The 25,068-nt window shown below is 39.3% G+C and overlaps 1 protein-coding gene across 14 annotated transcripts in view; it reads left to right on the plus strand.

The window, feature by feature from the left end:
* The window catches only part of LOC113634119 (RIMS-binding protein 2-like), an 88,102-nt gene that overhangs the window by 3,038 nt on the left and 59,996 nt on the right, over positions 1–25,068 (plus strand). Inside the window, exon 1 of one of the 14 annotated variants that reach the window (XM_027132861.2) lies at positions 8,633–9,846. The exons of the other annotated variants lie outside the window; for them this stretch is intronic. Within the exon in view, the coding sequence (XP_026988662.2) occupies positions 9,583–9,846 (264 nt within the window). The 5' untranslated portion in view covers positions 8,633–9,582. Of the gene's footprint in view, positions 1–8,632; positions 9,847–25,068 lie in introns of those variants that run through there. 14 annotated transcript variants of the gene reach the window in all.

The raw sequence follows: 25,068 nt of genomic DNA on the forward strand, positions 1-25,068 counted from the left end.
GAAAAGACGACAAGCTGCACCCGATGTGTCCGTAGTTCAGTCCTAAGACCTACATCTGCTGCTTTGAAAAAGAAATAATACACCTCTGTGTTAGCATTATTATTGCATTATTATTATTATTATTATCTCAGCTTGTCTATTGACGTATAAAACCCAGCCCTGTTGAGCATATAGTTTGTAAAGGTTGGGAATATTTTAATGTTCCCTTAATCAAACTCTCATAACCAAGTATTCACTTAACCCTTATTACCAGAACATGTGCAATCTGACTTATTAATTTCAATCAGTATAAACTAACGAATCATTTATTTAAAGTCTGATATAAAATTACACAATTTTACCTCTGTTAAGATAATCTTACACAGAATTTTAGTGGTGGGGCATCTCATGGTGCAGAAATGGGTTTGATGTAAAAAAAAAAAAAGACCTAAAAATTTGAATAAAACAAATTTCTTGTTATTTTTAAAAGCTTCTGTGAATAGTAGAGTAGGGTAGGTGAAAATATTACTACAAATTACTAAAAGATACTCAAAATCCTCAGTGTTTATTCTCATATGAGCCAGTAAACACCGTGGATTGTGATATTATGAAGAAATTCAATGCTGAACCTGGACACAGCAACAAAACAGGGATAATTTTTTTTGGCATTTTTGGAATGTACTGTAATAGAACATATTTTATATCAGGTTTTTTTTGTTTGGTTGTGTCTATAAAATGCAACTGAGGAAAATAAATTCGTATGAATGTATTTTCCCAGATTTGTTGCCTAGCTACTTTGATCCTAAGAGAAATGATTTCTGTCTGGATTTTTAAGAGAAATTCATAAATGTTTACAACCATCATCATCTACCTATTATGGGCTACCTTGATATGATGTCTGATTCTAAATAGAAGCTAAACTGACAAATTTTCTGACAGGATTTTAAAATCACACCCCTAATTCCTTACCTGCACTACTAAAGCTAAGCTAACTTGAGCTAACCTGACAAGATTTCTGACAGAAATCAGAATATTTTTAAAACATATTCCTAAATACTACCACAGTGAACTAGAAAGTGTAACCCAGTGAAATTATTGCTGGCCAAAAACTCAGGAAAAGCTCCTCATTCCTACTGTACATAGGAAAGAAAACTTATTTCAGTAGCAGTTGTGTTCAGGTTATGGTCTTGTTTCTACCCTTAAGCTTTTCTTCACTGTCATGGCCTCAAACTCACCCCCGATTCCTTTCTCTCCATTAAAATGTGGCTCTCCTGTTGCCGTGATGCATTGAGTTTTTCATCACCATCTTAATGGAGACACAACAACAGGCATATTAAATGATTTCAGACAGAGATTGTGCTTTATGTAGTGTTTTGGTTTACAGACAGCTAATAAGACGTGAAAACCGACTTCTTTATATTTCATGTATATTTCGAATATACGCAGAATGCATGTATTTTTGTTAGTTACAAATATTATAGATTGTCTTTTCTGGTTTTGGTTTTGTCACTGGTTTTGCTGCCATTGCTACAGTTTATGATGTACTGAAGTGACAGCAGCAGGAATTCACAATATAACAAAGACCCCTTTTTAAATTTGTGCTAGGACAGGGACGATGTGAAAATGTGTGAATTTGGAGTAGTACATTACTATTTAAATACCTAGTTTATAAAATTACTGCTTGATTAATCCATTACTTATTTTCATACTGCAAATTACATTCATTTAGAAAGAAATATGTGTTTTATTATTATTGCTCTCCAGCCCCACTACACCATTACTGCAGATCTTACACTCTTAATAAAAAATAGTTTTTTTATTTCTATAAAATACACGTTTGTCCTCATAGGTCCAGCTATAGTGTTAGATGAGAATGAGGAAGGGAAAACAACAACAACTGAAATTTCAGTCTGATCAATTTTCTGTATGTATGTCAGCACAGGCTGCCAAATATTAAAAAAATGGTTGACTACTGTATAGCCTTCTGTGGAGTATCGAGTCCATTTTAATTTTAGTTGATACGTAAGAAATATTTTTGTTAGTTTGATGGTGAACCGATTATCCTTCATTATTATATTATTGATGTTCATGTACATGACATACACTTAGTCATGTAGTGGCGTTCAGTGTGTTATTTTTGTTATTGTTGATGCTTTTGTGTGTGTGTGTGTGTGTGTGAGAGAGAGAGAGAGAGAGAGAGAGAGAGAGAGAGAGATAGACAGTTACAGTTGTCAGAATAGGTAATGGAGGCTTCACAAACTTGTGGCACATCTGTGCTGTCAAACGAATTTGTCGCTTTTTTGTTTTTAAGTCATTTTTACACACCTTCAGTGAATGCATTAAAGTTCCAGCTTTGAGTTAACACACATGAGTCTTAGCATACAAATGTGTTTGGCTTATCGCTTGGCTTTCTAATATATGAACATCGAAACGTCTCACAGTCGTGATAAGGTACAGACTATCCTCTGGTGAAATGCTTGGATATGGAGCTTGGATCTTGTTGATTGAGTATTAATGTGTTCCCTTTAATCTTGACAGAAATGTGGCCTGCTGCCAAGCTGTGATGTTAAGATGCACTGTTATGATGTTGCGATCTCAGGAGGAGGTGAAAACACAGTGCAGTGTGACATTTGATGGAAGTAAAACGAAAGAAGAAAGAACACTAAGGCTTTCAGTCCAGAAAGCTAAAGAACACAGTTTAGCCCTGATTAGCCTGATTACCCTGTTTGGATGGGATTTCTATTTTCCATGAGAATCTGCTCATTTAATTTCTTACAAGGGCTACCTGTGATTTGAAAAAATAAAATAAAATTCTGTACTATTTTCTTATGTGTAGTCTTAATGGGCTTTACGGGAAGACAGGAAAAGAAAATGACGCTAATCAGAAGTAAGTGTGCAATCCCTCAAGATGATTAAATTAGCCTTAGTAATAGCTTCAAGAATTCTAAGGCACCACTTTACAGTTATATAAGCTTTTTTCTTCTTTTTTCCTATCTCAATTTGGTCCTTTGCTAATTCCTTCCCACTAACGAGCTCCCCTTTATCAGACTACTATCATTACTCTGTGATTGGATGAGACTTGGACGAGACACATGTAGCCAACTATCGCAGGTTTTTCCGCATCCATGAGCTCACAGGTGCCTGTGATTGCTCAATTGCTCTCTGAATGACATTGGGAGAGAATAACACCATCCCTTCTCTCAGCTACTTTTGCACTCTTTTTTTTTCTTTCTCTTAAATTCAAAAGTTCCATTCAGCTTGGTTTGTTTTCCTCACATCACATCTTCTTCTCAGAATCGTGTCAGGTCGTGGCAGGTACGATCTACGTATCTTGTCTCTTGGTGTTTTGCATACTGAAAAGCATCATTCAGGATTCATTTGAAGTCTCAGTCTCTGGAGGGTTGGGTTCATCAGGGTTTGAGAGAGAAAGTCTGTGTGTCTTTTTATTTCTGGGAGATGGTGCGGATGATGGCATAACTAGGTCATGCCTGGGAGCCCCCTCTTTCAATGTTCCCCAAAACTGGCATGAGACTGTGGTGGAAAAGTGCTCAATTATTGATCAAACCCAAATTTGATTTGAAGTTATAGTAGGAATCGTTCCCTCCTTTGTTTGTGCACAAAAGCACAGCTACAGGCTTTGAGATGAATGTTTTCCTGCATTTTTGAGACATGGTGCTTGCTCCATAATTGCATTATTGCAGCTTCTCATCACCTAATCTTTAAAATGGGGTTTAGTGTATTGCCTTTGGGGGGAAAATACAGTCTATCTAGTGGTGGTGGTGGTGGTGGTGGTGCTGGTGGGGGGGGTTTGGAGGGGGTTTCTTACTATGATACTTCCAAATTGTATCTCAGAGCGCGTGTGGGATTCGGTGGTACTTTGAAGTGCACTGAAAATTTGCATTGCATGTCTCTGAACCTGCAGTTTCTCCTTTTTTTTCTTTTCTCTTTTAACAGACAGTTTTTTTTCTTTTGCCAAAAAACTGCTTCTGTCTAAAATATGTTGTCTTCGCTTGTTTTGCAGTCTTTAGAATTTGTTTTTATTTCTCCTGTCAATAGAAAAATTGAAATATAACTGAACTGCTGCAAGCTTGATATGAAGGGGAAACTAAACACAAGGCAGTTTTTATTTGCCATTGTGTGTTTCCATTCATGTTTTGGAGGTTACATCCTTCACCTTACTTTTTGAATAGATATTTCAGGAAATTTGTTATATGATAGTTTATTTATCACTAGAAAAGATCCCTGAGAAAATTCTAAGCCTCACTTTATATCACGATCCTAACCGCATATGCACTTTATGCCTAAATGTAGCTCTAATTTGTTTTAATTCGTTGGCTGTTGCTAGAAAAATTGCTAGAGCATCAACGTCACCGAAAGAATGTCTTTAGATATCCTTAGTTAGTGGGACACAATCACACTACACACTGCTTGCACTATGTGGCTATTGATGATAGACAGTAACAGAACGAGGGCAAACATGGATCTTTATGTTTACCTGCAGGTTCTGGACTCCATGTTGGTTTTGGCACACGTACATTTTATAAGGCTATCAATTTCTTGAACTCCTTGAACCAGAGGCCAAAAAATGGAATATAGGTCTGTTTTGTTGTGTCTATGTTCACCATTGAATTCCTTTCATGTCATGTCACACTGGTGGTTAAAGACTCATAAGTAAGTAGACACTTTTACAAGACTGTAAGATATTGTAATTTTTCATAGCTATTTCTATTTTTGCCAAGCCTACTAATTTATTCATAGTATTTTCCCCCAAAACATGTTTCTATTCTCAAAAGTAAATGCTGATATAAAAACCCATTTCTGTTTTTTGTGATGTCCCACGTGCTCGTTTCATAAACAGCTAAAATTTCATATTCAACCACTAAAATTCTGTGTAAGTGTCCTGAATCATTTTATATCAGACTTTCGGCCATAAAATAATTTGTTTGTTTATTATAATTGAAAATCTCCCATAAGTCTATTACCATTCGGTCGGTAGAATAGAACGTCTCTCCTCCTCAAACATACAGTTTTACCTTATAATACTGTTTCAATACACAAAATTTGTAGTATTCCGTAAAATCGTGTACAAAACTCAATTTCTAAACGCCAAAATTTCCAGCTGTTTTCTGGGAGAGATCCGATCTGAACGTGAGCCGGAGGCGACATGCAAACGACGTTGATCCCAGGGTTTGATCATAACCAATTTGTTAAACAAAGGTTAACAATGTTGTATGTTAATAGATGGAAATAGGATGGAAACCAAGGGTATACAGAACAGTGCCCATGCATTGAAAAGGGATGCATTGAGTTTTGCTTATTTGTGTGGATGTGTACTGTATATTTATGCATGATCATGTTCATGTGGATGCAAGAATCCATGGTAGAAAATTGCAATAGCAGGTAAGTTGATTATTCAGAGCATTTATATTACATCAACATATCAAAAGTACATTTGATTAAGAGTATGCTTTTTTTTTCTTTTTTTTCTGAAGATGTGCCCCATGTAGCTTTGCGGATTATGGGGACGTGTTTTCGGCTCTATTGGAAATTACACAGAAAGTCAGTAGTGGATCATCAGTTGAGTTCTTTTGTCCAGCACAGATAAATTTGATCTCAGTTCTATGGCTTTTAGCTACAGGAACATTTCTAAGAGTAATTGGAGACGGTACTGGTGTTTCCCAGTCGTCCAGTTGTAACACATTACATTACATTTCCAACACCAGCAGCAGATAAGAGCAAAAATGACAGATTTTGGGAAAATAGAATGCACACACAATCTAAATACTGTTTTTATTAGATCAACTACAAAAGTAGTTTGACAAATAAACCGTTTTTTGTTTTGCCCTAATCTATGCAACAGTACTTCCACATGTTCCATTTTGTCTGGAACATGAGACTACAATGTTTTTAAAGGGAAGTTCTTTACTGTATCGAGAGATTTGATGCAATTGAGTGTGGTAATTCTCAAGCACATCAATTTAGAGCGTTAAGGCCATTGCATACAGACGAAAAAATGACAAATGTCTTGTACACAAATGTGAAGATTCAAGATTATTTGTCTCATACACACACACACACACACACACACACACACACACACACACACACACACACACACACACATATAGTATAGTACTTTTGGACACACCTTCTCATTCAAAGAGTTTTCTTTATTTTCATGACTATGAAAATTGTAGATTCACACTGAAGGCATCAAAACTATGAATTAACACATGTGGAATTATATACATACATAACAAAAAAGTGTGAAACGACTGAAAATATGTCATATTCTAGGTTCTTCAAAGTAGCCACCTTTTGCTTTGATTACTGCTTTGCACACTCTTGGCATTCTCTTGATGAGCTTCAAGAGGTCGTCACCTGAAATGGTCTTCCAACAGTCTTGAAGGAGTTCCCAGAGATGCTTAGCACTTGTTGGCCCTTTTGCCTTCACTCTGCGGTCCAGCTCACCCCAAACCATCTCGATTGGGTTCAGGTCCGGTGACTGTGGAGGCCAGGTCATCTGGCGCAGCACCCCATCTCTCTCCTTCATGGTCAAATAGCCCTTACACAGCCTGGAGGTGTGTTTGGGGTCATTGTCCTGTTGAAAAGGTGGTGTGTCCAAACTTTTGGTCTGTACTGTATATGTATAGTATATATAAAAAATTGTATTTACGTTATGCATGACTTAATAAATTGGACCCTGCAAGGCTTAGAATAAAATGAACTGACAGCTAGGAAGCAACATTTGGGATTTGATAAAAGAAAAGAAGAAAAGAAGTTAATATTTAGTATGAAGACAACATTCACCAGATTTTCAGTAAGTCCAGTGGCAGTAATGAACGTGAAAAGTTAAGCATTTGGCTGTCGATTTGAATCCACATCCATTTAGGTGGCTTTGCTCGTCATATAAAGTCTTATCACTCGGATTGTTAGCACAGACTCTTGACACAAAAATCAGGCACATCTTATTTTCTCTGCACTTTTCTTTCCGTTTCTCAATATCTTTACTTCACCTAACTCCAAGTGCAAAAATCCCTCTCATCAAATGATGTACGTTTCAATTTCTCTCTCGTCCCTGTCCTAGGGAACGACTTTGTCCTCAATCTATCCTCTGCTTCCTTTAGTCTAGTGCATTACGGGCCAGTTCTATTACTCAGTATGATGAAGGAAACGGCTCTTTCCTCAGCTCAAGCTGCTTTCTGTCACAGCCGATGCTATAAATATGATTTCTGCATCTCATTTTCTATTTCCCGCAGAGGAGCAGCAATACATATCTTTTATAGATGAGAAATGAATCGGATCCATCACACGTAAGGTTGACAGAAGACCTCGCTTTCTTGCAGAGATTAAAAACAGCCGATAAAAGGAACTTGACCCGATCATGATAATTATAATTGAAAATGCGTCCTGTGTACTTTTTATCGTTTCCACTGCTCGGGTTGTGTTTTATTTCGGTAAATGTGCGGCGTGGTTAGAGAAATTTGGCCTCCTTCCACCGTTTCTGTAGATCAGAGAGGAGTGGGTGGATAAATGAAGGTCTACCAGGAGCTGTATTATGACTCAACTGAATCAAATCGACCATTTGGATAACATCGTTCTATGCTTTTCATTCACATCGCAAAGCCAAACACTTAAACATATTTGGTTACACATAATGCTGAGCAGGTCACTCTTCTGTATTCAGAAGGCAGCCTGTACGAATCGATTCGTTTAATTTAAATGAAGTAGTCAGCTCTCGTAATGGCCGCAGCCGAGTATCCGTCGTTAATACCGAACCGTCTGCTTTTTACATCTCAGATCTCGTCTCGACGAGTTTATTTCGCAGCCATAAAGCATTATGTGTTTTAAAATGCAGAATAATGTATGTATTAGCAGTAACATGTCTAAGAAAACAGCTCATTTAAGCTGGTGGATGTACAACTTTTCACCCTCTAAATAGATCATTGTGAAATATTAGCTCATTGCAATATCTTCATAACCTGTGCAAGAAGATCATGTGATGTCTTACATCCCCTAATATTATCCTGACTGCTCTCACACAGTCCTGACTAAAGATAAAAATAAACACGCAGGCTCCGAGACGACCTTAATATCTCTGAAATTAAACTGTAGAGTGTGTTTAGGAAAGTAATTAACTGTGATTGGGTAGACTCCCCGAGAAGAGGTTGGGATCTAATAGACTTCACTTATTAGAAATATGCACACTTGGCTGTCATGTTTATTTAACTGTGTGTTATTGTGAAGTTCTGTTTGTGTGTATAACACCTGATCACGGGAAGCGATGTGTCTGTTGAGGGTTGATGATGTACATGATGCAGTTTCCTGTTATGTCCACATCCAGCTGTTTAATTCAGCGATCACGTCTCCATACGTCATCGGCAACATTGTCTCCTAATGGTAATGTCTGCGCAGTGTGTGTGTGTGTGTGTGTGTGTGTCCACTTGTGTGTGCCTGTCCCACAGCCCACCGTGCTGCCTCTTCAGCAGTCAATAGGCACCAACATCATTCCAGCGTCATCTCCATGGTAACCAGTTCCCTCAGCATTTGTGATTGGCTCTGACTCAGAGCCTGTTCGCTTGTGATTGGTGAGCTGAATGCAGCCATCCCACCCCCATCCTCCCTCTTTATCATATAGATACACACAAACACGCACTGGCTTTTTCAGCCAGCATTCAGCCGTGCTTTCTTCCTCTCCTGAACCTCTCGGATATAATGTCGTCTCGGGGGGCGCGGATTAAGCAGAAGTGAGGCAGCAGAAGACTGCTCCGTCTTATCTTCCAAGTGGCATGAATGCGGAAGAAGAGGCATAGAGAGAGAGAGGAGAAGAAGGAGAAGGAGACATAATTTACAGATATACATAAAAATAGAGAAAGCATTTTTTTAAAATAGACATCCTGTACATTTTGACAGATTCTGTGACGATCCTGTGACGCAGAAGGAACAAGCATCTAATGGGAATGCATGGAGATGTCATGATGTTACTGTTGGCTTCAGTGCTGCACCGTTAGGACCGAACCTTTTCAGCGCAACGCACACGTATCCTGACTTGGACTAAATCGTCTCATGCAGATTTAAACCCCAGGAAGCAACGTGACATCCCATCGGTTTTCATGTGAGCATGTTTCTGAAGGACATTCTGCACAGTTGACTTCTAAACCCTGTAAAATTGACCGTTATGGTATAAGAGACGAGCTTTTAAATGAGCTAACATGATGCATTTCTTGCTGTTCTATGAATAAGCACCAGCTGGACCGCTTGCATACTGTGACTGTGCATTTTTTCTTTCCTGCATGACTCCTGGAGTTAACTCATCAGCTGTACGTCAGCTGATCCTTTTACATTAAACTCTAAAGTCCGCCTATGCCGGGTCACTCGCTTTTTCTTTTCAAACGATCCCATCTTTCTTTGTTCTGTTCTGACTAATGCTGAAGACAAAAAACAAGTCTGCATCGCACCATCGATCGAAGTAATTGTAATCGTCTCAGTCTCAGCTGTGAATGAAGCACGGAAGCTGCCCTCCTGTTGCCTTGCTATTTGATGTGCTCCTTCAGTGGCAGTATTGACCCTTTTGCTTTACTCAGCGAGCAGTGAGAGGGAGCAATGCATGACCTATGCACCACACCAGAACTCCCTGAAACCTTGCAGCACTTCTCCTCTATAACTGCCTCCAGTGTGGGTGAACCTGAACCTCCAGCTGGAACAGAACATCCAGAGCAAGAGAAGGAAAAGGGAACGTCGAACACTGTGAACATGGCAAACCTGAGCCAGAGTACCATAACCAACGGGAATGCCGGCATGCTTGGAAAACGCCACCATTCCCTATATGAGGATTTTAACAACCATGAGGGTCAAAGGTTCAGAAAGGTACGTCGATCGCTTGGAAATAAATATCGAGCATCTGTAAGCATCAGTGCAACACCAACACTGAAACAGTGGGGGCAGTCAGGCATAATGTTATTAAACCCCAGTAACAAACTGAATGAGCTATTGATGTGTTTCTACACTAATGCAGTTTTACAGACAATTTATAGACAGATTCATACTCATTTTCTAGCATTAATGAATAACAACTGACAGGTTATAAGAAAATACTAAGCTACAGGATGGTGTGATGCAGCCTGATGCAAAGCAGATCCCAAAATCATTTTTATTGGTTTTATTCTCCTTACACCACAGATGTTTGCCTTTCTTACCCATTTAAGAATAATACGTCGTGCTTTTGATCCGTTTATAGTTAGGTTTAAGGTCGTGGCGTGTCGAATTTTTCTTGATCTAGCAGCTATAAACTTGTGGTCTTTCTCACACCAGCATTTCTTTTGTTCTTTCACTTGAAGTTAATAAGACAAAAGAAAGCAGCTTAACATGTTACAGAGAACAAGCATATCCCTCCATCCTGATGACTTTTCAGTGTCTGAATGTTAACAAAACTTTACCTCTGATTGTTACTGTACAAATCGCTGACACCGGAGAGACTCCTTCCAAAAACGTCACTTTGAAAATTCCTGTATAAGTTGCTATAGAAACTATAACATCAAGACGAGTCCATTGATATCAATTTTGCAGCCAAATCTACTACACGAGGAAAGGAATTAACATTTTGTTATGTCACATTCAGGTACAGATCGATACAAGTAGCTGAGCTGGTCAATATCTGCATAAAATGTCTCCATTGCAACAAATACGTGTCCTATGATAGTTCAAAGTCCCTAACATTGTATAGGTTGGCATCGAAATGTGCCAGTGAAAGTTTTGTTTCTGAGCTGATTTCTACTGGACATTCACGTGCACATGCACTCTATTATGTCTTAAATATAACACTAACTCACCCTGCGCTTTGTCTGTTATGCTTTAGAAGTTTTTGCTTTCTGTTTTTGGCCCCTGTTTTGTCCTTCATTGCCATGTTAACACACACACACACACACACACACACACACACACACACACACACACACACACACTAGTTTAAACTAGTGCTGACCAGACCGTCTGTCTCCCAGACGAGCTGAATGTGGGCCAGTTATCGGTAGCACAGGGGTAATGCATTTAGCAGGAGCTATATTCAGACACTGCGGATGACCTCAACCCATATTTTACTGCTTCAGGAAAAGGGGCAGGATGAATTCACATAATTCTGTGTCCTTCTGAATCAATATGGCACGTCAGAGAGTTCCTGTGATTTATATATGAGCCTGCTGGGGGTGATGAGATGCATACACACATACTGTACACACATACACAGCTATACACACACTCCAAACACAACTGTGCAACAAACACATCTGACCTCAGCACATTTTAAAGTTTTATGGTTTTCATGTTGGTCTCTAAGGCAAATGTCTCGCAGTGTTTCCCTGGCACTCAAATTCACAAGTTTGTAATTTCATCACGGTTTCGTATTTGCCGTCGCACGCGACTGCTCCTGTATTGCAGGTTCACCTGTTTAAAATTCATGACCATTTCCATGACTGCAGGAAAAAAGGCTGTGTTTAATTTGACTCACAAGTGGGTAGTCAAAATGCTAAATCAAGTAACTTTTTGTGTTTGTACAACAAAGCGTGGGGAAAAACATCATGATATATTTACCTCCTCGAATCTGTATAGTCAGTTGACTTGGATTTTACAAGTTAATAATTCTGTATGTTGACTATATACCATTTAAAAGCATTTAAAAGTAAGAAGAAAAAAAGCATCTCTGGGGCACAGTGGTTTTGGGGCACACTGGGGTTGGGGGGGCACGGTGGCTTAGTGGTTAGCATGTTTGCCTCACACCTCCGGGGTTGGGGGTTCGTTTCCTGCCTCCGTGCCTTGGGGTTTTTTTCCGGGTACTCCGGTTTCCTCCCCCGGTCCAGAGACATGCATGGTAGGTTGATTGGCATCTCGGGAATATTGTCCGTAGTGTGTGAGTGTGTGAGTGAATGAGAGTGTGTGTGCCCTGCGATGGGTTGGCACTCTGTCCAGGGTTTATCCTGCCTTGATGCCCGATGACACCTGAGAGGCACAGGCTCCCCATGACCCGAGAATAGTTCAGATAAGCAGTAGAAAATGAATGAATGAATGAATGGGGTTGGGGGTTCAATTTCTGCCTCCAACTTGTGTGTATATAGTTTGCATAAGCACCCTGTGCTTTCCTCAGGGTTCTCTGTATTTCTCCGTGGTCCAAAGACATGCATTGGAGGCTGATTACCATCTCTAAATTGTCAATAGTGTGTGAATGGGTGTGCGATTGTGCCCTGTGGTGGTATCTTGACCAGGGTGCCCCATGCCTTGTGCCCTGAGTCTCTTTTTGAATATAGCCCTTCATCTAATTGTTCATATTACAAAGAAGATTTATTTACTGTCTATGGTTTATTCTGCTCAGGAACATTGGCCCTCATTATTGCTTTGGTCCAGCAAGTTTAGTTGGTTATCAGGTTATTTAGTTTACCTAAGTTGTGTTGTTTACGCTAATATCAATAGCTTGGCTATCGGTCTGTTGGTTGGCTTACTTAAATTTCTGCTTGAAGGTTAATCATAATAAAGATATTGTTTGGGAACGTGGTGAAGAAACAAGCTCTTAATGCGTGGTAATGGCTTAACCCTATCTGTAAGTAAAAAGGGATCAGTGTTAGTTCAAGCATATTAACACGGAAAGAGAAAATTCAAATGATGCATTAGAGATTATCATATAGAGCAATGGTCTCAGCAGGGGAGCGGTGTGTGTGTGTGTGTGTGTGTGTGTGTGTGTGTGTGTGTGTGTGTGTGTGTGTGTGTGTGTGTGTGTGTGTGTGTGTGTGTGTGTGTGTGTGTGTGTATGCATATCCTCTAAGGAGTAATAAGGAATAATGAGTTTTCATGAAAGTAGAAGCAAAGCACATCCTAATACTGCTGGCATGTGTATGGTTTTATGTTTGGGGTTGTGGGGGTTGAGATGCGGGGCTGGCAGTGTGATATTTATCGTTGTGGGAGCAGTAATGGTTGGGGCGGCAACAACCCTTTTTTTTTTTTTTGATACGGTAGGATATTGTTTCCAGAGCCTGAGTATTAATACCAATCCATTGCAGATATTTGTCCTACATAAACATATAAAGAATGACATATAAAGAATTTTATACAGGGTGCCAATATTTTTATGGCTGATGAGGAAATTGTGGTCTAAATGAAAGTCATGATATTGGCATCATACTGAACGGGTGCAGTACTTTATGCTCACTATGAGATAGAATGGCAGAGTTTTGATTGACATGTTTATGTGAATGTGTTCTTAATGGAAAACCTCCATTAAAGCATAATGGATCTCATTCAGTAGTGCAATGAAGCTCAGAGCCTAAAGACTCAGCTGAGATGATAAGCATTATGGTGTTAAAGTGGTATCAGCATGAATCTGTTTGAGTCTCCGTATTAAATCTTGGCGTTATCATCAGCACGTTATCGAACGGCATTGTGGGTAATTTAGGAAACGGTTAAGAAGCTCGATTATATCGATAAATCTTGGACGCCTATGAAGATCTCATTCATTATAGATTCCTTCATTGTGGATTCTGTTTTTAAATAAAAGTTAATGCTAGAAATACATTTGTATTCTTGCCAAATAATATATAAGGTCATTTATTGTAGCAGCTACACAAATGTTTGGGCAAGTTCCACCTAAGGGTGCTTTCACACCTGCCTTCTTTAGGGGTGCTTTCACACCTTCCTTGTTTAGTTCGGTTGAATCGTACCAGAGTTCGATTGCACATTTGGTGCGGTTCGTTTGGGCAGGTGAGAATGCAGCAATCGAACTCTGGTACGCACCAAAAGCGGACCAAACAAGCGTACCGAGACCTCCTTGAAGAGGTGGTCTCTGTACGCTTTCAAACGAACTCTGGTACGGTTTGTTTGTGGTGAGAACACGATCCGAGATCGAATAGACCTAACTGCAAAAAGTATTGCGCATTTTGGACTAAACCAGCTGCCGTAGTGGGTCGTTGGCAATATTTTCGGAAGATGAGCATGTCACAGTTTCGCAAAAGTAATGCTCGCCGCCTCCTGAAGTGTCTTCGCCGTTCGCAGTGCATTAAAATGATATTTTCAAGCTGCATCCGCGCTTCATTCTAAAAATTAAGACTTTGCATAGAATGCTGTATACGAGCGATGTAGTAGATTACAACCACGAACATAATCGCAGCGTGCAGTCGTCTCTCCATGGTGTACTGTATGCTGTATTTTCCTGTATTTTCCTCTTTTTGTTTACTTCCTGAGTTTCGTGGAAATTTCCCGTATATTTATTCTGACCGATCGAGAAGCAGTTTAGGAAATATGTTCAAAGACATGTGGCCAATGAGTGATGTGGATGTTATCACATGACTGCATTTTGGTGCGTTTCAACTGGTGCGGAACAGAACGATCAGTGTGGTGTGAAAAGGAACCAAAACTGATAAAAAGCTACAATGTATCATTTTTTACTTTTGGTGCGGACCAAATGAACCGAACCATAGGTGTGAAAGCACCCTTAGTCCTTAACCGTGTCTCTTTTTTAACAATGTTCTCTAGTTGCTTCATACTGATGTAGAGAAAACATTTCATCAGCTAAAGCTCACGTTCTGCCAAAATGATACCAAATAGGAGACATTTGTTAGGTGAAATAGAATTTGTATGTGTTGTGATGTAAAGGAAATTTGTGGAAGTCTCCAAAATCTCAGGGTCTGAAGGGTTTTTATGGACAAAGACCTACAGCAGATTTACAACACCTCCAGCCCTAGGCCTTGTGCTCAGGAACCCTAAATGGTGTGTCTTTGTTTCAGATTCTGTGGCCACATGCTGTAATTCTCTCTGGACTCCTTCTGTTCTTCCATCTTTTATGTTCTCTTTCTAGTTTTTTTTTTTTTTCCTTTTTTTTCAGCTAATATCTGCTTAAAAACTTACCCTTCAGCCCTTCTTTATTATTAGGCTTCTTTCAGACTATGAGGACATTATACTTTTATGAGCAGGTCAATATTATTCCCTGCACTCATCTCGGTTATTAAATGCTGAAGCTACTTTATTGCCTTTATTTTCTTTTCTATACTCAATCGAAACTTTGATGTAACCCTATTGTACAAAGCTGTTAAAGCTGTCTCTCTCTCTCTCTCTCTCTCTCTCTCTCTCTCTCTCTCTCTCTCTCTCTCTCTCTCTCTCGGATAACAGATAAAGCGGGTTGCCATTTTTGAAATTCTGTCTATGGAGCAGAATCGGAACAGATGACTTTCATTAATTTAACAGACGTAGAAATTGGGATTAAGAGGGATATAAAGAGTGTTTAATGAGATGCAAATACACAATAAGTTGTTGAGATTGAAGAAATACAATATAGAGTGGGCGTGTCAGATCACATCTGACTGACACATGATTGACACAGCACCATCTTATCGACAGTAAGCATGTAGAAATGCCAGCGAAGAGCTTCCGTACTATTTACTTTTAAAAGCAAGTCATGAACATCGGTGTGTTGATGCATATTGTGCAAAAGTTCTTATGATATAGTTTTATCCTTTCATTTAAGTAATCTACCACCTCACCGCCATTATTAGTCTTTAACCACGGATCACGGGTGTGTGCCAGTGTTGCTCGAAGAGATCCGATCTGTTTACATTTTTTTCGATAGCACTGATGTAGCACATCACAGAAAACTGAATGACATTTTAGGAACATTACGAAGCAGTTAAGGGTTCAGTGTCTTGCTCATGGCCCAGCAGTGGATTTGAACTCACAACCTTTAGACCTGTAGTCTGTTTAAAGTTGACACGGTTATTATGCTTAAGCAGGATTTATGATTTTATATGATCAAACACTCTATGGAGTGCTGGTGTGTGTGTGTGTGTGTGTGTGTGTGTGTGTGTGTGTGTGTGTGTGTGTGTGTGTGTGTGTGTGTGAGAGAGAGAGAGAGAGAGAGAGAGAGAGAGAGAGAGAGAGAGAGAGAGAGTGTGAGAGTGTGTGTGTGAGGGAGGGGCTGTTGGATTGCGTACTGTAGGTCTCTCAGGCTTGGCAGGAGAACAGAAGACTGATGGGAAGGGCAGCACTGTGTAACTCACTGCACTCTTCACGCCTGTGTTCCACTTCACACCAACTCAACTCGGTTCAGTTCTTCTAAAATGATGATTGAGTGTTGTGACCTTTAATTGAAGTGGGTTTTTTTTTTCACTCTCTCTCTCTCTCCGATGAAAGCCGATTACGGAGTGTGTGCATTTTAGTTTGGGAGTTGCTTGGAAAAGTGAAAGACAGTCATTTTTTTTCCTACTGTTTTATTAGGTAGAGACCAATTTTAGTTTATCCCTGATTTGATATTTCACTAATACTGAATTCTGTCAGCACTCCGTCCAGGGTGTATCCTGCCTTGATGCCCAATGACACCTGAGATAGGCACAGGCTCCCCGTTACCCGAGAAGTTCGGATAAGCGGTAGAAAATGAATGAATGAATGAATTCTGTCAGAATTTGAATGATTATTCATTCTTGTACTACAATTTATACTTCTGTATTTTCACAGAATATACTTATTCACAGGGACTTACGGTACGGACACTCGACAGTAATCTAAGCCGAAGACACGAGTTATTAATTAAAATGATATAATAACACTTTGCTGGAAATGCCACACACTTCTTTGTGTTTTATTCCATACTTATTTATTTCTCCCAGTTTGAACCGCATAGCATGTGATGTATATAAGCGTGAAGAAGGGCATCAGGCGTAAAACCTGTGCCAAAATCAAACGTGCAGACCAGATGATCTGCTGTGATGACCCAGAAACTGCAAGAACAAACAACAGTGTATGATATATCAACTATGGAACTTTGATTGTCTTGTTGTTCAGTGTTTTGGTTTCATCAACGTTCCAGATTCACCATAACAAAGAAGTGGTGAAGCAAATCCTGTAGACTGCTTTCATCCAGGTGTGTGTGTGTGCGTGTGTGTGTGTGTGTGTGTGTGTGTGTGTGTGTGTGTGTGTGTGTGTGTGTGTGTGTGTGTGTGTGTGTGTGTCTGTGTCTGTGTGTCTGTGTGTGGCTTCTGCTTCATAGCACCTTGAATTGACAGTCAAACCACTGCCAAACACACAAACAAACACACACACACACACACATGCTTGTTATATCCATACACACAACACTGTTCCTCTGATCCTCTTTGACCTAAGATTTGTCAGGATCTGACACAAGCAGTGTAAAAAAGTAGCATCTCCTTGTGACTACAACGGCAGGATTCTGCTCCTCCACTCGCTCAGGGATTGTTTGAAAAATAAAAGCAAAGAAATCTGCCGAAAGAAATATAGTTCTTCAAAGGGGTTATCGGCACACTTTTCATACACACACACTCGCTTTTAATTATCTCAGTGTTACTGAGCGGCAAACCTTTTTTTATTAATAGAAATAGAGGAGTAAGGCTTGTAGAGTGTCACGTTAGTTATTTATGAGCCACATCAGTATTCAGAAGCCCAAATATTATATGAAGGCAGTATGATGTGTAGCAGCGCCGCTTCTGTATTTGGCTTGCACACATACACATTAGCATATTGCATGTTTATTACACAGTGGATTTAGACAGATTCATGACATCCGTGTAAAAAAAAAATTGTCTGATTGAACTGTGCAGAGAGGAAGGCAGTTGAATGGGGAATGAAATGTCAGCAAACGAATAAAATGTCAATTCTTGTGAACATTTGTGTTTGTGTGTGTCTGTGTTTGTGTGTGTGTGTGTGTGTGTGTGTGTGTGTGTGTGTGTGTGTATGTGTGTGGTGTACTGATGACTGGAAATGGGGCTTCTCTGATCCTTATCACACACACACACACACACACACACACACACACACACACACACACACACACACAGGCCTCCTCTCAGGATGTCAAGCCTGTTATCAGATCAAGCCGCCCCACTCTGCGCGCTGGAGGAGGAAAAACGAACTGTTTTCTTGCCTAGTTTTCACTCGTGAGCTTGTGTTTATTTTTTATTTTTTAGCTGCTATTATTATGACCTTGTGATAAATGTTCAAAGAGTTAAATGTATGAATGAAGTGCTGGTAGAACTGTTAGAATTATACTTTGCAGGAGACTATAGTGTTGTTCGAGATACAATTACACTACGGTTTTATTTAAAGGTGTTTTTGTTGTTGTTGTCCTTTGTAATTTACCAACTGAATGTTGTTGGAATGTTATTACTGATGGTTTGGTCTTATTTCTCCTGTCACCATCTAAACCTCAATCTATACATTATTCATCAAATCCTACATGGAATAAGTACCTTTGTACTCGCGAAAATGTTATTTTAGCTATATAAAATAATAATTTACAGTTAGTCAAAACAAACCATTCGTAAGAATCAAACAATCCTCCTGAATATTGCTTTTCTTGTCTAATTTTATAGATGAATCTCTTAGTAGAGATGTATATATAGTAACTGTCGGTACATGCTGCAGACTAGTTGCAGAACTTTTGCTTTCTGATATGCAGTTTTTGGTCAGGGTTCTTGCTTGATTGCTTTTTAATGTTGTTTGCTGGGCGTAAAATAATGCAGCGACTTCTCAAGCCTGACACCCACAAGCATGCACACAAGCAATCTTGTACTGAAGAAATTGAGAGTCGGCCTAGTGACATGCTGCAATTCCTTAAAAAAATGGCCTGTCCTTTTCTGTCCTGTAGTCATTACTCACACACACTTACACACACATGCACACGCACACACACACTTACACACACATGCACACACACACACACACACACACCATACACACACACACACACACACTCACACACACACACACACACGGACACCCACACACACACCACACACACACAAACACACACACACACACGCACACACATGCACACACATGCACACACACGGACACCCACACACACACACACACCACACACACACGCACACGCACACATTCATTCAAACCTTCCTGAGAGTCTATTAGATGTCTAATGTTTCATCCAGATCGTAGAGATCCTTAAGTTTTGAGGTACACTGGTGTAAAGAACTTGATGTTAGCTCATAGTTTATGATATTTTGCATAATGTGATCAATAAAATGTACGTATTTATGCATTTTGCTACGGGCGGCACATTTTCAGATACAGAACACATAATGATGTGCTTTTCTGTGAGAAAAATGTTAGAGAAGTGTTTACCAAAAGTTTTGCATATCTCCATTAGGTTTCACATATATAACAAATTCTACTATTATACTAAACAAACTGTTTATTTTCGTTTCTAAATTTTAGCTACAGATTCCTGTTCTTAGCTGACAGAAGTGTGACTTATTGTTTTCTGCTGTTGTTGTGTCTCATCCATCGTATAATTTTGAGTTGCTTTCCTTCTCACCACGGTTGTAAAGAGGGTTGTAACTTCTTTGAGTCACAATAGACTTCCTATCAGCTGGAACCAGACTGAGTATATTCTCCTCTGATCTTTCTTAAGGCATTTTCAGCTATAGACCTTTTTTTTTTAACCATCCTGCTCAAACTCTAGAGACAGTTATGCATAAAAATCTCAGGAGCTCAGCAGTTTCAGGAGCCCATCTGGCACCATCAGCTATGCATTCTCTATTAATGTCTAGGATTAATGTCAACATTATCAATATTAACTCAAGGCTCATGAATTCTCCTGTATGTCCATGAACTTACGCATTATGCTGCTTCTGCACGACTGGCCGACTGGATAATTCCATGGACGAGAAGGTGTAATAAATGAGGTGTTCCTAATAAAGTGGCCAGCGAGTGTAAATCTTTTCTACACTTTTTCAGAAAAACAAAAAAAACAGACTCATTCAACAGATGTATTGAATATTGAAATATTTTTACCACAGTCAAGCTTCATAGGCGTGATGGTGTGTGTGTGTGTGTGTGTGTGTGTGTGTGTGTGTGTGTGTGTGTGTGTGTGTGTGTGTGCACGGACAATTTCTACATTCAACTTTAAAGCATCTCACCGGACAGACAGCAGATTCATGAATTATTGACCAAAAATGAAGAAAAAGAAGCATTCTCTCCTCCCACAGTGTGTCTTGTCTTCTTTCAGCTCAACAGACAAAACACGGAGGAAGACAGACAAAAACACGTCTTAATAAAACATCCGTAACAATAACAGTCCAGCAGCAGGTCCCAGCTGGAGAAGAAGAGTGTCATTAGGGAGGGTTCTGAGCCACAAGTCCAGAATAAAATGATTACCAAAGTTGAACAAATTAATGATCTGAAATCAGATGTATTTTTGTAATGTAAATAACCTGGATCTGGTTCAGAGACGATCGCTGGATATCCACATGGGCTGTATATGTAACTGTGTGTACAGTTGTGACAGAGAAAACATCATGACTCTCACCAGGACCCGTTCTTTCATCATTCTTCATTTTTGAAACACTCTTCTGGCAAAGAGAGGAAAAATTACTGTGCCGAATGCAAAGAATTTCACAAGGCTCTAGGAAAGCTGTTGTTCCCTAGTGTCTAACACGCTACATTCAGAACAGTGTGGGTTGTTGGGATCTGAGTCAACCAAGCGATTTGTCTTATTCTCACAGCTAATGTATTCTTTGTTTGCTTACTCTTTGTCTCTCGCTTTCTTTTCTCTCACTCTGCCACTCTCTCACTTGGCTCATTAGAGGTTCGTTTAACCGTTCATCGTTCCCATAATGTGTCACCGTTCATAGGGGTGCACACACTCACACACACACACACACACACACACTTACACACACACACACACACACACACACACACACACACACAGGCTCACAAAACCTCAGAGGACCTTTTGACATTTGGATGGCATTTTGTTTAACTCTGGCTTGTTTCATTCAGTTTCACACACACACACACACACGAACACACACACACACACACACACACACACACACACACACACACACACACGAGATAAGAATAGTACAGACATTCTTACAGTTCAATTTCAGTTCCATTTAGGATGTCTTATGAATTGAATCTTTACAAATCTTTATTTATTTCAAGTTTTATATCACATCGTGTTAGATTTATATCCATCACGATAGATTCTTGGATTGACACATCACCTTAAAGGTTTCAGAAACAAATTTTTGCATGCTTTTTGCATTCAGAACTCAGTCTGCATGCTTTTCAGGTATTCATAATTTTTTTTTTTTAAAGGTCATTTGAACTCGACTCTGGACTGAGGCAAATCTATCAGATTTCCGCCTCATTTGTAGTAAATAACTAAGTGCCATAAATAAATAAATTCGTCTGATACGTCGTGAATTATTTTTATTTATATTGCCCCACGGAATGACTGTGCAAACTCCAAACGCTTATAAACGACATAAGATCTTAAGGATTCACTTGAATCACATGACATTACATGAATAGTAATGAAAATGATTATTTCAAATGCCTTATACAATTTAAGACAGAGAATAATGAGCTTAACATTAAATACAACTTTCAACGGCGTGTTTCATGTCATTTGTAAATAAAAATTAGAATTGTTGGAAAATTGTTGACTGTCATGTTACAGGAGGAATAAAACACCTGGAGGTGTGTTGTTATTGGAAAATGATGCGTTTCGGGTTGATCACGGCTCGTGACTGACTTTTATGGTGATTACGGAATGACTGTTACGTGCTTAATCTGAAGAATTAACAATTAATAGTAATAAATAAAATAACCAGAGCGCTTTAATGTTTGTAGATCTGTATATCATATGCGATTTAATATCCAATGCATCAAGGCTAAATCATATCGAAAATTTAAATGAATTAAAAGATTTGAAAGTCATTTGAAACTTGTGACATTTAATTTCAGCAGAAATGATAACAAAATGTTACTGCTCATAAATAAAATTCTTATTAAGATGATTAGTGCTTTAATAGTCAGTTCAAGGGAGAATCACAGTTCTTTTCCTCAGTCCTGAGTCCTCAGGTGCTGCTGGATACGATTTAATTACCCCTAATTAATAATCTCTAATCAGGATAAGCAGCAGCAAAGTGTTGGGTTGTGGCCACAAACTTAGAGATAAAGAACTGGGAAAAGAGTTGGCAGAGCCAAGGATGTCGATGGATACTGACTGGAGACATGATTTATGTCTCTGTGGATTCTAGTTGATCTTTGATAGCCAACTATGTTTCCACTATGAAGGTATCAATTACATTTAAACATTTTAATAAATAAATCATCCCCATCCTTAACTAATGGCACAGGTCCAGGCAATATGACAAAATGTATCACCGATATATAATAAAAAATCTTTTTATGATGTATGATATGTATGTAGTATTGAATGTTTACAATTGTTAAGAACTATAATGAACTCAAATCAGTTGCTTTCTATCAGCATTATCAGCAAAAAATAAACTGTTAAAAGATATTACGATTCCCGCGAAAGGTAACATCAATTATAACAGTGTCAATATGGTATTTGTCACTTTGCCGAGCACTAAATGTTATAGTGATCATAGTGTCATAGATTGGATGGTACATTATTAGTCATTAGCCAAAATAAATATAAGAACACCCCTCATCCAATTCCCTCATCAACTGCTCATTAGGAAATCTGAGCAGCTCTGGAGTATCCTGTTGGGAAATCATAGCCTGTGTAGACCACCTGTGCTCATGGTACGGGATATGAATACAAGCCCGGATCCTAAACTCTTACTCGCCCAGACACAGGGAATTTCTGACATGAATCCACCTCAGCTCTAAACAAGGTTATGAGCTTGTGCAGATGTAAATTTGTTAGTCTTTTATGAGGGAAGTGTGAATGATGAAAGCCGTCCTACCGGAGGCTGGTCTCTGACAGTGATGGACGACAAAATGTGCAGACTCGCACAAGCGCCATGAGGGAGCGTGCTAGCGAGTCGAGGTCACTCTGCGTTTTGATGAGCTCTGGGTGGCGGCAGCCCCGGTATGCTGAGCTTGTATGGTTATTTATTTAATAGATATTATTGCAGTAAATGTGTGGAATGTACTGGGGGCTGAATGAGGTTAGGACGGTGTCTTGGGGGGATAATGACTGGATGCCATGAGTGGTTTGGCCTAAATGTGTCAATCACATTTGATTTCGTCATCCATTCTGCTCCATTTTAATTTCATTGTTTTAAGGTACAATCGAGTTTCTTTCTTGCTAATACATGACCAATAAAATGACGTGGCCGAGAAAACCCGTTAGAAAAATTGTAGTCTAAGGTGGATGGTCAGTGATGGTCTACAGTAAGTATGTTTATAGATTCCCCTTCACTCCATACATCTCGAACAGTTTAGAAAGAAAAATGTACTAATATCTAGTAAGCATCCAGCACAATCAGATACTTTAACTGCAAGCAAAAACCAGGTCGTATTTCCAAAAAATAGTCAAAAAAGGGAAGTTTCAGCTTTTTCAAAACGGAGAGTTTTATAATTGGTGCATGGGGTGAAATTGGACATGAAATATATTTTATGGCAGAACAAATAATACATTTTATCACTTAAAGAAGCAGGTAATAGAAATGATCAATAATGTAATCTTAAGCAACTTTTGTGCAGCTAACATGGCTAAATAACTCATCCTGACAGTCATGGTCAGTGGTGGTGGTCAGCTGAAAACCTCATGGGAGTTCACTACAAAAAAAAAAAGATAATTCTTTTGTCAAATCACATGAATCGGGATTCATATGTTTCTATTGTTAGAACCTTGCTATAAGAAGTGTCCTAGCGGAAAAAAGTAAACTCTTAAAATTTTTAGGTTGTGACGTTGTGTATATTGGAATTAATGAGAGGTAGGTTCATGATGTGACAAAAAAATGACCCATTTGTGCTTAACTTGCAGGTGATTATTTTCACTGTAGTTTCTGATTTTAACACTGAGCATATTTTCTCATATTTTTGGCTCTATAGCCTCTATAATTAGACTTTGTATAGGCATTGTGTTGACAGAACCATCTGAGGCAGTAATGCAAAAAGTCTTAGTCGAACCCGGTCAATGTGCCATCTGTCATTTACCGCAGACGTGTGGAGTGGAGATGCCCTCTCAGCCATCTGAAGGTGTGTTTTGATGGACAGGTGATGAGAAAAACACTTAAGCAGGTTATCTATATCTATAGTTTTTGTCAGCCCCGTACTGTTGCATGAGAAAACTTAATATACAGTAAGGCATAAAATATTGTCACAGTATTGTTGCTTAGCATTTTGCAAATTGTACGGGGGGGGCACGGTGGCTTAGTGGTTAGCACGCTCGCCTCACTCCACGGTTGGGGGTTCGATTCCCGCCTCCGCCTTGTGTGTGTGGAGTTTGCATGTCCTCCCCGTGCCTCGGGGGTTTCCTCCGGGTACTCCGGTTTCCTCCCCCGGCCCAGAGACATGCATGGTAGGTTGATTGGCATCTCTGGAAAATTATCCGTAGTGTGTGAGTGTGTGAGTGAATGAGAGTGTGTGTGTGCCCTGCGATGGGTTGGCACTCCGTCCAGGGTGTATCCTGCCTTGATGCCCGATGACACCGAGGTAGTTTGGATAAGCGGTAGAAAATGAATTAAATAATTGTACATTTTGCACACTTGTATGTAGTGATGGTGTTGATTCTTACCTCTGTCCTGTGTGCACACACATTCTTCCTGTGCTTTCCTCCAGGTTTTCCAGTTTCCTTCCCAGTCCATACACACACACTGTAGGCTGTTTGGCATCTCTGAAGTTCCTGTAGTGTGGGAATGAGTGTCCTGGCACCTTGTCCAGGGTGTCCTTTGCCTTGTTCCCAAAGTCTCCTAGGATAGACTTGAGGTTTCCTGCCACACTGCACAGGACAAATGGCTCAGATAATGGATGAATAGAGTGTGTCTCTTTAAGAGGGGCAAAAAGATTGTTGTCACATACTGTAGTACACGAAGCCTGAGCCTTGGTGTAACTGTCTCACCAAAGAACTAATATACTGTCATTTTAGCAACGCTAAGATTTTCTTATTTGCTTTAATGCCAACTAAATTTGATGGAGAAACATCTTCCTGACACAACTGGCCATAAATGATAAATAAATATTCACCTTGTAGTTAGATCCCTTTTTTTTTTTTTTTTTTAAAACATTTTAATTTAAGAAACATTCCCAGTAATTAAGAAATCAAATGCAAATTCATCCATAATTCAACAAATCTACTCATAATGTTTGTGC

The sequence above is a fragment of the Tachysurus fulvidraco genome, chromosome 26, assembly GCF_022655615.1.
Source record: "Tachysurus fulvidraco isolate hzauxx_2018 chromosome 26, HZAU_PFXX_2.0, whole genome shotgun sequence".
NCBI lineage: Eukaryota > Metazoa > Chordata > Actinopteri > Siluriformes > Bagridae > Tachysurus > Tachysurus fulvidraco.